At 43.5% G+C, this 13,582-nt stretch overlaps 1 protein-coding gene across 2 annotated transcripts; it reads left to right on the forward strand.

Moving 5' to 3' along the window:
• Positions 1–588: 588 nt before the first annotated feature.
• klhl21 (kelch-like family member 21) lies at positions 589–13,184 on the forward strand. Of its 2 annotated transcripts, none has more exons than XM_035644402.2 (5): positions 589–746; positions 6,462–7,543; positions 8,823–9,228; positions 9,730–9,802; positions 10,405–13,184. In XM_035644402.2, the coding sequence occupies exons 2-5, from the start codon at positions 6,511–6,513 to the stop codon at positions 10,738–10,740; spliced, it is 1,848 nt and encodes a 615-aa protein (XP_035500295.1). In that variant the 5' UTR covers positions 589–746; positions 6,462–6,510; the 3' UTR covers positions 10,741–13,184. The 2 variants fall into 2 exon arrangements, with proteins under 2 accessions (XP_035500295.1, XP_035500296.1); XM_035644403.2 differs by lacking the exon at positions 589–746 and adding an exon at positions 5,454–5,606.
• Positions 13,185–13,582: the final 398 nt, after the last annotated feature.

Genomic DNA, 13,582 nt, shown 5'->3' on the forward strand with positions numbered 1-13,582 from the left:
TTAATTTAGTGTTTATACATCAATCCTCAAAATTATTGTTAATTACTTTAATATAAAAGAATACATTATGCATTCACAAATTTTGAAATCCAATGTCTTTTACTCTTACATGATGCATATTGCACCATCTGGACACCTTCGTGGCCCAAAATGCCTCATTGACTTCCATTAAAACCACATTTTTTAAGCAGACTGCCATTACAGTGTAAAACCATGCATTCTGTGATGTCAGCATTTCATTTAGAAGAAAAGTAGTGATATTTGACATGTTTACTGTATTCCACCAGATTCAACCGTTTTCCCATTGTAGGCCGATGCATGAAGTTCTGGTATTTTTGCCAGTTATATTATGGAGCCATGGGACTACCAGGGGGGCCCAAGAGTTTTGTGTGTGTGTGTGTTTGTGTGTATGTGTGAAATATTGATATTATTATATATATATATTTTTTTTTTTTTTGCCGTGTCCAGAGGGTGGTAGATTGGGGTTAAATATTGACAAGGATTAAATAAGTATATCATTGTTTACTATCCCTGTCCCTGGATTGTTCGTGAGTGTCGCTCCGACTTTTATATTTCCGGCAGCACGCAAACGCAACATCTTCTTGTTCCAGTGCGTCCGGGTGTCATGGCGCTGAGGCCGCAGAGACCCGCGGCGTCCAACTTTAACTCTCCCCGCTCGACTCGTCCGTTGTTTTCGCGCGTCACAGCTGTAGAAGCGTCAACCACCGGGTGAAGACGAGCCGCCGGTAAGTCGCCTCACACTGTCGTCGTTCTTTTTTCTTTTGTGGATGTCGGTGTTTTTCCGGCCGAGGAGCAGCGACGTCACGAGCCACAGGAACAGACGTTACGAGTTTCGACGCGACACGACTTCAGTTTTTTTTTGTGTTAAATCACGAGGAATCATAACTCACAAGCTGCTGCTTCCAAATGTGGTTTAATAGAAATATTTCACGTTTTTATAAAACGCTACAGCGTCATTAAAAAATGGATCCGTCTGCACACCGTCTGAATTTTGTCGAAAGTTTAAAATAGAAACATTGGAAGTTGCCAAACATTTTTTTTCATCGTGTCGTGTTGTTCTTGATCGTAATACTACTAATAATAAGTACACGATTTTTCCTGCTGATGTGGCGTTGGGCCTCAGCACTGTGAACAGAGGAGCTATGATGCAGCATTAGCTGCTACATTTGAATATTATTATCAACATCATGGACCAAATATGGTTTTGTGGATGGAGACATTTTTTTTTTCCAAAGGCAAATTAAAGGGACAGTTCAGTGATTTTGAAGTGTGGTTGTATGAGTTACTTATGCATAGTTAATGTGTTACCTTATGGAGATGGAGTTCAGCGATTTAAAAAGAAAAAACCATTATTAAAATAAAAAGATTTTTAGGTAAGTGTTTAAAAATGTGGCGAAAAATATGTTTTTCGGTGGTCCCCTCTGGAACAGTGGGACTGAGACTTACACTACTTCCACTTCTCCTCCAAACTCCGTTAAATGACATTGCTGATCCCCATCTCCATAAGGTAACATATTAACTATGCATAAGTAACTCACACAACCCCACTTCAAAATCACTGAACTGTCCCTTTAAGAGTGAGGCCTCACTGTGCTCAGTGTTCTCGACCTGTCTGGCTGCAAAGACCTGACCGACAGATGTTTATCAGTGGTGGAATTTATCTATATTTGTTATGTTTACATTAACACAACCTACTGCTCTTTAAGTACACGTTCAACATATTTTCTTGTCATGCCTCCTTTACTTCAACATATTTTAACAGGCAATATTGTACTTTTAAATCCACTACATTTATTTGACAACTTAACGCGTTACCTAACACGTTTTTTTTTTTGTCATATATATGAAATGTGATGCTTTATTAATAATAGATTAAACTAACTTAATGTATATAGGTAGAGCTGAAACAATCAGTTGAATATTACTTTTGAAAATGATTCATGTTAAAATAATAGCTTTTAAAAGTGAAATGTTTTTTTTCATTTCCATATTGATAATGTTAAAATAATTCATTATTTATTGTAAAACGAAAAAAAAAATTGCCTCATATTTGGTGCTAATGCAGCATAACAAGCTTTTTTTGAAAATATATTTAAATAATTTTTTGTGTTTTGGGACATTTTCAATTATTAGAGGAAAATAATTGATTTTGAAAAATAGCTGTCATTCTTTGCTTTCCTAATATCGAGTAATATTACATGTAAAGTCCTGGTGTGTCATTTTTGTACTTTTCTGGCGGCCTCTGGTGGGAAAGTTGCAAACCGCAACCAACTGAGCACCTGGCAGGGGACACTTTATGGTGGCGCACCGGCAGCGTTTCCGGCAGCGTCTGAAAATTCATCGCGAATGCGACGTATTCTGGAACCGTTTTGTGCAACAACCGTATATTCAACACGACGTAGCAAACATGGAGACTCGCACAGAGGTCGCGTCCACCACATGTTACTATATCTAACTCATTCAGAGTTCACGAAAAAACATTGGTTCTTTTTTGCATGTGATTATACATATATGAACACATAGTTATGGACAATACATTCAATTTCTGTGAATAAGTTCTTCTAAATATTACACACTGTAGCTTTAAATACTTGAGTAGACACAAGAACACAAGTTTGCTGAAATCCTGCTGGAATAGAGGGTTGTTGATTTTTACAGGACTTTCATTAAAACCATTGCATGATGAATAGGCCCACCACGCTTATTCATATGAGCGGAATATATCCATTCTCATACTGCCTCTTATCTGAGTCTCGTTGCGGCTTGTGGCCTCGTGCTTGCACGCTCCTCAGTGGGGATTGAGACGAGTGCTCGGCGCGGGGGAGTCTACAGTTGCCTTTTTATGGCCAGGCGGCTCAGCTTTGGAGAACCAGGGGGTTCATGTCGCTCCACTCCGGTGGCTGCCTCGGCTCCGGCAGCCCGCAAGCGACGGCAGACTGAGCAGCTGCCTCGGTGTGATGGTTGGCGAGCAACGTGCTGAATACCGCTGTGTGTTCAAAGAACTGCTCACGCGTTGTTGATTCGACGTCCTCAACGTGACCCTTTCGATCCAAAACTTGCAGCAAGGTCGTTCTGTAATTTCAAGCTCGCACCAGCAAGAGGCAACACCGGCATCCGGATTGAGAGATGGAGAAAACACACACACACACACACACACACACACACACATGTAACCAGTTCACATGAGGCAGAGCAGCTCCCGGACAAACACGATGAACCGTCGCTGAATACTTGGGACTCTTGGAAGCCACCCTGTGTTATGAAACTGTGATTCAGGGTCACGCTGATAAATCAAGCCAACTTTTTTGTTATAGTACTTGATGAGAGGGGGGGGGGGCACAGTGACCCTTTCACCTATGTGCCTTGGCTGTGCAGGTGGGATGGCTAGCTGTCTGGCTGTTACACTGGCCTCTCTGTGCGTTTTTCCCCCCTCCCTCTCACTATCCTTCTCCCCTCTTTTCCCTTGAGAGTATACATACACTCAACTATTCATGAAGCTGGCTGGTAAACATCCTCATTGCGAGTTGCGCAGCACTCCTGACTGTGGCAGTTCGACGCTAACCTCAGAAGCTCCATGTTTGTGAGAACAGATGTTCCAGTTGAGTGACTCTGCTTTTGTGGAAGAACATTTTTTAGCAGTTGTAACGCGGGACGGGGAGGGCGGAGTAAGAGTGAAAGGAAAGCTCATTACTTCTATGTAAGGGAATGTCATTATCCCCCTCTAACAAGGACACAATCGCTCACACACAAGTTAGGAAGGTGTAGCTCTGGGTTCGATCTGGGTTGGGAGGCCCCTGTCCTCTGCCCTTCACGGGGCAGTTTGATCCCTCGCACAGCTACGTGGACCACTGCAGTGTTGAACCCTGGTGTGGAATGTGTGCTCAGTCCGCTTGGCCACAGAAGCGGGGGCTTTATTACAACCTTTAAACAAATCTCTCTGTAAGGAGATACCTGTGTATTTTGAGAAAGAATGATCATCCCCGAATGTTGACAAGAAGCTTGGATTGGCCCGTAATTCAGGTTCCTATGAAGTTTAAAAGTAAAAAGTCTGTTCCAGTGTTTTACTGCTTTCCACTGTCTGATTTTTTTTCCTGGCATATTTACAGCAGTGCATAGCTGAAATTTAATCCCCAACATAATGTCAAAATTATCTATTCTAAGTAGTGATGAATTACACAAATATATATTACAGGATTTATCTTATAAACTGTATTTCAGAATTGAGAGCAGAGAACCCCTTTTGACCCGTTTTACTGGGTCAATGTTTATTTGCTAGGTTATTAGTCGGCGCTTCAACAGATTTTTAACAGAAATGGACAAAAATAACATTTGGGTTAACAAAATAAAAAATATATCGGTGATAAGAGTATTGATTTTAACATTTATGACCAGGGCTGCATCTTGTCATCAGATAATGTCCAACGTTATTACTATTAATCTTTAGGGGGACGTCGTGGATGTCTGTATTAAATTCAATGGCAGTCCATCCAATAGTTGTCGAGACATTTCACTCGACATCACAAACGTCGATGTCACGGCGGCGCTGAAAGTCACCAAAAATTCACCAGAGCTGCTTTCAGACGTGCACTGAAGTCCGGATATTTTCCTGAAATTTATGTAGTTTGCGTATGCGAGAACGCAAACTTTGCTCCAGACATTTTCTGTAGTCCCCCTGAGCCCATTTTAAAATATACATTACCAGTATCGGGTCCGATACTGCGCTCATGTACTCGTACTTGTACTCATGAAACTACTTAGGTACTACATCAACAGATACCAGTACGGCAACATAGGGTCCTCCAGACAGTTGAGCAATGTCAGCAGTTTATTGCAAAAACACGCAAACTGTACAAAAACATAAAAGCTGGCTCTGACAATCATAATATTTCATGATACCAAGCTATACAGCACGTGAAAGTCGTGACTCCACAAGTTCCAAAGGTATATTTCTTATTTTCAAGCAGGTGCTAGTACTCATATTGGTACTCGGTATCGGCAAGTAGCTAAATGTAAATACTTGTAAGTACTTACATGTGGACCCTATTTCATAGCGATCGGTCCAGTAGTTGTGGAGTCTGAACCAACAGTTTTTAAAGTATGGGTTGTTTTTGTTGTCTGATGTAGTTTCTGACACCAGAGTCGTTCCTGCTGCTGTTTTTTCTGCCGGGATCCCGCGTCGGCCCGCGTCGGCCGTTGCAGAACACTACGACAGGAAGCTCTGCGTTTTTTCGTCTGCTGCTGCTCCGGTGGCGGTGAGGAGGCTTCGGGTTTGAGCCGGCGCTCCTCTCACAAGAGACCACTTACTCACACTGACTGACCACAGAGACATACCAGAGGGGTGGGGGGTGGGGCTAGTTCTCCCCACAGCGTCGGCCCACGGCATGTAAGGTGTTCTCCCCCCCCCCCGCCTCTGGAAATGGACACTGCTGGTGTATTTATAGGCCCTGAGCACGAGCGAGCTCTCTTTCTTAAACGCGGGGAAGGAGCCAGTCATACTCTCCCGAGTCGCGCCTGAGCTTCGCCGTCGCACATTCTGCTGTACGCCGCCGCTGTGCTTGTGAAACGTGGCCGGAGCGGCTCGTCAGGTAGGGAGGAAGAACAGTTTGGGGTTTTTATTTGATTAAAAATTGTTCAATCAATTTGAGCCAGTGGGCCTGAACCGCTGGTTACATGTTTGGCTGTGTTGTCACTACCGGTAAAAATGTATGATTTTGGCTCGTGTATACTTCTGAGCATTTCATCTGGCATTGAAGTGGCAGATATCTAAGATAATACATCTTTTTTATTTTTGGAACTGCGAAACATTCTTGATTCTTTACTTTACTTCTGGCCATTTCTCTTTCCTTCCTTCACTGTTAAGGAGCTCTGTGCTCGACGATAATCAGATAATGATTTCATTTGTTTGGGGTTAATCCTGCTTCTCTGTTCTAAGGATTTGCTGCTGTCTGTGTCTGTGACTGTGAACTTTGGGATTTAACTTTGCTGAGTCAAATTTTAATTAGTCTGGGTTTTAGTTTGGGCTTTAGGAAGCTGTCATTTTTTATTTAAATTTCATGGACCAAACAAATAATGATAAAACTTAGTTTTGGTAGGTTGGTATTTAGTAGGGCTACAACTAACGATAATTTTCATTATGGAGCAATTCATCGATTGGTTGTTTGGTTTATAAAATGTTGACACTGAGATGATGTTTTGTTTTTGTCCACACAACAAAGATATTACGTTTACTGTCATGGAGGAGCAAAGAAACCAGAAAATATTCAATAAAATATCCATTTGAGAAGCTGAAATCATTTCAATTTTGACTTTTGTTTCATAAAAACTACTTAAACCGATTAATCCATTATCAAAATAGTTGCCGTTTAACTGTTGCAGCTGTAATATTAAGCATGTTGGTTTGGAATCTGATGTATGTTTCTGATGTTTTTCTTTCCCTCTAGATGAAAACTTTCTGAACCACCGGACACCGTTCACCCAGAGAGAGGAGCGATGGAGCTGGAGAAGCCCGTCCTGCAGACCCAACCGTCCACCCTGCCTTTCTTCGACACGGCCCACGCCTTCAACTTGTTGCGGGGGATCCACGAACTCCGAGCGGAGCGCAAATTCTTCGACGTGACCCTGTGCGCCGAGGGCCGCGAGTTCCACTGCCACCGCACCGTGTTGGCCGCCGCCAGCACCTACTTCCGGGCCATGTTCGCGGGAACGCTGCGGGAGAGCGCCATGGACCGGGTGGTTCTGCACGAGGTGTCGGCCGAGCTCCTGGGGCTGCTGGTGGACTTCTGCTACACGGGCCGCGTCACCGTCACTCAGGACAACGTGGACCTGCTTCTGAAGACGGCCGACCTGTTTCAGTTCCCCTCAGTCAAAGAGGCGTGCTGTGCGTTTCTGGAGCAGCGGCTGGATGTTTCCAACTGCCTGGAGATCCAGGACTTTGCAGAGGCCTATGCCTGCCGAGAGCTGGCAACCAGCGCTCGCCGCTACGTCCTGAAAAACATCATGGAGCTGGCCAAAGGGTTGGACTTTGAGCGGATACCCTGGAAGCGCCTGCTTGAGTTCATGTCGGACAACGAGCTCTGCGTGGACAAGGAGGAGAAGGTCTATCAAATCGCCGTGCGCTGGGTGAAGGCGGATCTCCAGCGCAGACTGCACTACTGGCCCGAGCTCCTCCAGCAGGTCCGACTCCCTTTCGTCAGGAGGTTCTTTCTGTTGGCCCACGTGGAGAGCGACCCGCTCGTCTACCTCTCCCCCACCTGCCTGCGCATGGTGAACGAAGCGCGCAGCTTCCAGTCCTGCGAGTACGACCGACACGACAGGCCCTGCAACCGCATGCGGCCGCGGCCGTCCACCGGGTTGGCGGAAATCCTGGTGATGGTGGGGGGCTGCGACCAGGACTGCGACGAGCTGGTCACGGTGGACTGCTACAACCCCCAGACTGGACAGTGGCGCTACTTGGCCGAGTTCCCCGACCACCTCGGAGGAGGCTACAGCATAGCTGCCCTTGGCAACGACATGTACGTGACAGGTAAGACGTTCAGTCGGCTCTCAAACACCTTTCTTCACACTTTTTCAACAGTTCCTTTGTATCGTGAACGGCCGAGGACGAGCCACAGACGGTGTGCAGTGGTTACCGTTGCTGTGTATATGAGATTTACTGTTCTGTGAAAGCTCCAGTCAGTAGATTTCCACTCCCGCTCCTTCAACTTGTGAAATGGCCGTCGGGCAGCGCTTATAAATAAACTGCCGGTTCTTTGGCGACTGAAGAAGACAAGTGAGATAGGACACGTTGTGCTGCCAGGACAGCAGCGGTGTCATCGTCCTTATCATCATCATCACCGGGGATCTTCCCTGACCTACGAGAAGGCCCGTGTTTCCCATAAGAAACGAACCGAGAGCTTCACTCGCAGGTTACGTGACACTGATGATGGGCCATAAATTTAGCAGTGTTCGCTCACCGTCTCCATGACAGAAATAACAGCAGTTGTGTAATGTTGACAGGCAGATTGGGTTTTATTCACCTTTTCATACGACAAATATGGAAAAAAAATGTTACTGAAACTATCAGAAACTGCAATTGAGTTTTCAAAGGCAACAGCGTAGTTTGAAATTAGGGCTGCGACTAACAATTATTTTCAATGTCCATTAATTAATCTGGCTATTATTTTCTTGATTAATCGATCAGTTGTTTGGTCCATAAAACGGTGATAAATGTCGATCTTGTTTCCCAAACCCCCAACGTGATGTTTTGTTTTGTCCACACACCAAAGATATTTAGTTTACTGTCCCAGAGGAGAGAAGAAACCAGAAAATATTCACATTTAAGAAGCTGAAATGACCTTTCTTTTCATAAATACTACTTGAACCGATTAATCAATTATCAAAATAGTTGCCGATTCATTTCGTAGTCGATTACTCATCGATTAACTGTCGCAGCTCTATTTGAAATATTAAATCTTTGTTGATGACTGGTTGAGGAGGACGGAACAATATCTGCTATTTTCCGAGGCTGTCTGCAATGTCCCTCGGGCTTCTGTCCTTTTGAAAATATCCACATTAACATCATGATTTATCAAAAACCTTTTGCTCCCTCGGTGTTAATTTATTCTCCTGTGCAAAGGGTTTTAAATTAACTGTAAAGGAGACATGTTATGCTCATATTCAGGTTCATAAGTGGAGATTCTCAGATTGCAGGTGGGGGTCACGCCCAAAAGAGTCCAACTGTGACATCACAGTGGGAGAGAAATCTGAACCAGCTGTCCTTTAAAACGGTCTTAAATATTTTTTCCCGCCACCGTGTCCTCCAGGTGGCTCTGACGGCTCTCGCCTCTACGACGGAGTGTGGCGCTACAAGTCCAGCGTCAACGAGTGGACGGAGGCGTCGCCCATGCTGAAGGCGCGCGAGTACCACAGCTCGTGCGTGCTCAAGGGTCAGCTGTACGTGGTGGCGTCGGACAGCACCGAGCGCTACGACCACGCGCTGGACTGCTGGGAGGCCCTGGCGGCCATGCTGCACGCCATGGACAACTGCTCCACCACCACGTGCAGAGGACGCCTGTACGCTATAGGCTGCCTGACCGGCGAGGACACCATGGCCATCCAGAGCTACGACCCAGACACCAACCGCTGGTCCAGGGTGAACTGTGGACAGCTGCCTCTGTGGTCCTTCACACCAAAAACCGTGACCCTGAATGGCCTCATCTACTTCGTCAGGTCAGGAGATTTCTGTCACTCGTCCAAACTAAATCTGTTCACGCCTCATTTTTTTACGGCTCCTGTAGTTTCTAGTTAGTTTCTTGAACACTTTCCTAGACTTGGCTGGTATTCAGTTATTAATTAAGAGAAATGGAGAAGGTGTTAGTTGGCTAAACTTTAAAAAGTGTTAGCCCTTTAAAAAAAAAAACGGAAAACTGAAACAATTAACTTTATACTTTCAACAGTAAATTTGCCGTTTAAATGCTTGAAGTTTATTTGTATTGGAGTATTTCATATTGTTGTTCTGGTACTTTTACCTACAGTCATTTATTTATTACAGTGCAACATTGATTAACATTGATTGTCCCCACATGCAGAATAACCTGAATATTTAGGATATGATGGATTATTCAAGTGGCCAGAGAGAAACATTTGTTGATGGTACACGTCGAGTTGGCGTGGATGCATTTGAAGCCAGGATTTTTTTGACAGTGGCTTGACTTGTGTTTCTATTTGTAGGGATGACTCAGCCGAGGTGGATGTTTATAATCCTCAAAAGAATGAGTGGGACAAAATTAGTCCGATGACCCAGGTTTGTATTTCACATCATGTGTTTTTCTGCTGTCATGCTTTATCCACAATCCTACGACAAGGACAGTCGTTTACTTTAAAACTATGTCGACAGGAAATTTGATTGACAGGAATCTATGAACTTATTTGTGTGAGTAACTTATTCTGCAGTGAGTTAAAGCAGTAAAAACTAAAAAATTCCTATATAAATAAATATTATTATTACTTAGATTAAAATACAGTAAGCAGTAAGGTACATACTTTTCCTTTAACCTCCTTCTTTAAACTAATTAGTGGATAAAATAAATTTAAATCTTTTTTAAATTTATTTTTCTCTATTTATCTTGTATTTTATTTTTAGTTTTTAGTTTGTTTAGTTTTTAGTTTGTTTAGTTAATTCCTTATTTTTCCAAAGCAACATTACATATTTTCCTTATGCTTTTATATGTGCAGATGTGAGTCCAGTTAAGTACGAAGATTTTTTTTTTACACTTAATTTGTAGTATTTTTTATTTACGTGTTAAGTTTTATTTTTGACTTGTCTGACAACCTTTTACTACCTATCGTCAATTTCTGGGCTCTGCAAACAAAGTCATTTTTAAAATTTTCATTTCTCTCATCCAGGTCCATGTTGGCGGCAGCGTCGCAGCCCTTGGGGGTAAATTATTCGTGTCCGGTGGTTACGACAACACGTTCGAGCTTTCCGACGTGGTGGAAGCGTACGACCCCATCGCCCGCACGTGGACCCTCGCCGGGCGACTGCCCCAGCCGACCTTCTGGCACGGCAGCGTCAGCATCTTCCGCCAGTTCATGCCGCTGGTGTCCAACGCGTTCGAACCGACCGCCGCACTCGAGTCGAACGCCATCCACCTGCACCGCCACCAGCGTCACCACGCGCTCCACAACCTCAACAACAATCTCAACCAAAACCAGAACCAGGACGTGAACCCGGCGCACTGATTTTGGACTCGTAAAAGCACGTGTTCAGTCCGTCTGCCGTCGATAGTTCACCGTGAATTTACCTCAAGGCAGAAGAGAAGTTGAAGTATGTACAGAGTAGTCTGAGCTCCTCGTCATCCACTCGACTGAGAAGCTGACAATCACTTACGTTTGTTGACTGGATGAATTGCAGAAACAAGATGTGTTTTAAGCCGCGTTCAAGAGGGAAACAGTCCTTCCTGCATGTTTCCCGTAGAAAAGCCTCAGGAAGTGGTTGTTTGCTTCTCTATGTTGGAGGTGGGGAAGTTAAACGTGTTCATATACCAAATCAGACATTTAGCTTTTATTCTTGAAGGTTTTCTCTAATGTTTTAGTCATTCGACAGAAAATTAACTTTAATAGCTGTTTAACAGTCACAGATTCCAGCTTCACAGTTATGAGGTTTTTCTGCTTTTGGAAAAAACTATTAATTTTGGAGACATTATGTTATTTTTTCTCTTTCCTTCCATCGCCTCATTGCCCCCTATAAAACAAACGTGAAAAGGCCAGAAGGAGATGAGATTTACGCTTTATGTGATGTGGTTTTACACGAGAAAAGATGAGTCTGGTTAACCGGCCATCCTCCAACGAAGAGCAGTAAAAAAAACAGCTGCTTCTCTTGAGTTTTTCTTTGGGAAACGATCGAGCATCGTCTCCCACGCAGTGGATGAGACGGGTGTTTCTGTGTACGGCCATCTGTGAGGTAGCAGTTGATCACCGTCGGAGTTTCCCCCCCCCCCATTTCAAATGCCTAATCATAGTAAGTGTTTACAAGTCTTTCGTGGCCCCAGAGGGGGCGGCGTGAAGTCTGACATATTGCCTCCAATGATGAGTCACTTAAAAAACAGATTACATTTGGGTAATCTGTTTTACAAGACAATACCCCGGTTTCTCAAACGCCACGTAAACACCTTACCCCGGGTAAAATCTGAGTTCTCATTCCCAAACCTAGACAACTCCTTCAGTGACCGAGGTATTCGTGCATGAATGCACCTTAACCGGGGGTACGCACGGGTGACGCGTCCTCGCACGCTCCGTAGGTGATACCTGCCCCTGAATCTTCCAACTGAATCGTCGGTGGCGGAGTAAGTAGCATCGTGGGTAATGAGGGCGCCACGTCCAGAGACAGAAGAACGTGTGCAATCAAAAAAGGTGATAAATCCCTGGTTCTGCTCGCAGACTATATAAAGAATGGACATAGTCGCCGGGTCGAGAAAGTGAGGCCAATGAGGAAGTGCCTAAAACCTGTATTCTTTCAAATGACCAGCAGAGGGGGCGCAACACTGGTTGTGACAAAAAGTCAGTTTCTATAGAAGTCTATTAGAAAAAGACTTAACATCAGTAAAACTTTTCCTTAGGAGTTTATGGTTCAATCACTAGTTTCAAGTCTTTTTTTTTTTTTTTCAAGCATGATGTTCATTTTGTATGTCATGCTCCATTTAGAGTACAATAGATGAAGTAAAGTTATGCATTTGGGGCGTGGATACAGAATGATTGAGAGCAGGGTGCTGGTGTACAGTAGGTGGACGTACAGTGGACAAGCTCTCAGTCAGGTCCACCCCCCTGCTCCTCCAAATATGGTCACTTCTGGCTTCCCACCCAAAAAAAACAAGATAGACAAAATTGGTAACTTGAGGCTTCAAAATGGGTGACGTCACAGTGGGTTGTCAATTATAATCTTTTTTTTTTCTCCTAAAATGTCACGAGGACACTGGTCAAGTCATGGAACGCGCGTAAAGGCAAGAATCTGTCTACATTCCGAAAAATGTTGCGACAATCACAATTCATATTAAGCACCAAACAGACAGACGGCTCAACTTCACCAGCAGAAAGACCTCGTGCCGAGTCGACCTCTTCTTCATGGTAGAATTAGCAATAATTGTGCTGCACGTCATCCCCCTTGTGTCAGTCTTGACCTTGAAACCGGGCTCAGATCTGCCTTTTATAACCACCAGTCGAATGTGCATGAAGTATTTTCTTTATAAAAAAAAAAAATATATATATATTTATGAATGTGTTACTGTTTTGTTTGTTTATTTATGGATGTATTTGTGCTTCAGAAGGAGAGCAGTAAAACTTGGCAGAGGCAAGCGAACGGTCCGCGGCCTCAACTGGAAACTCAAAAAGAATCTCAATTTGCTCACGTGTGAAATATCTTTTGCTTTGATGGAAATTGTATTTTTGAGGTGTTTCTATGCATCGTCGTTTTCTTAGTTTTCATACAAGTTTTAGTGCTGTGGCGTCCGTTTTGTAAATAGAGTATATTTTTAACCTCGTGGTGTTTGTGTTTGTGTAAAGTTTACAGTGTAGTTAGCATAAGTTAAACTGCAGGCAGGTGTGAGCGTTCGAATGATCACTTGTATATCTTATAAACGATGAAGTGTGTAAAAAACAAACAATAAATGCATTTCATTTTGTTTAAGTAACGACGAAAGCTGTTGTGTTTGCTCATGAAACTAATAATTAACCTGTGTCATATTAATTCCATGTACGCTGTAAATCAAATAACCTTTCACCTTTTTACATTAAAGATGTTTACATACTCGCCAAAATACGACATTTCTGTAATCGACACCTAAAATTCTATACATTTGCAATTACAATACCTGTGTTTCCACTGCAGGAACTTTTCCCCACAGTTAGGAACGCTCCACACTAACCGGAAACATATTATATATATATATTTTTAGTCGGTACAAAAATGTACGTACTAAAACAAGAAGGCAAGACGTAAAATACACTGCACACAAATGAACAATGTACGTAAATGTCCCGGCTCTTCATTAACCGATATAAATATTGCTGAAGACCATTTATTAGAGAT

Source organism: Scophthalmus maximus, chromosome 3 (assembly GCF_022379125.1).
Source record: "Scophthalmus maximus strain ysfricsl-2021 chromosome 3, ASM2237912v1, whole genome shotgun sequence".
Lineage (NCBI taxonomy): Eukaryota > Metazoa > Chordata > Actinopteri > Pleuronectiformes > Scophthalmidae > Scophthalmus > Scophthalmus maximus.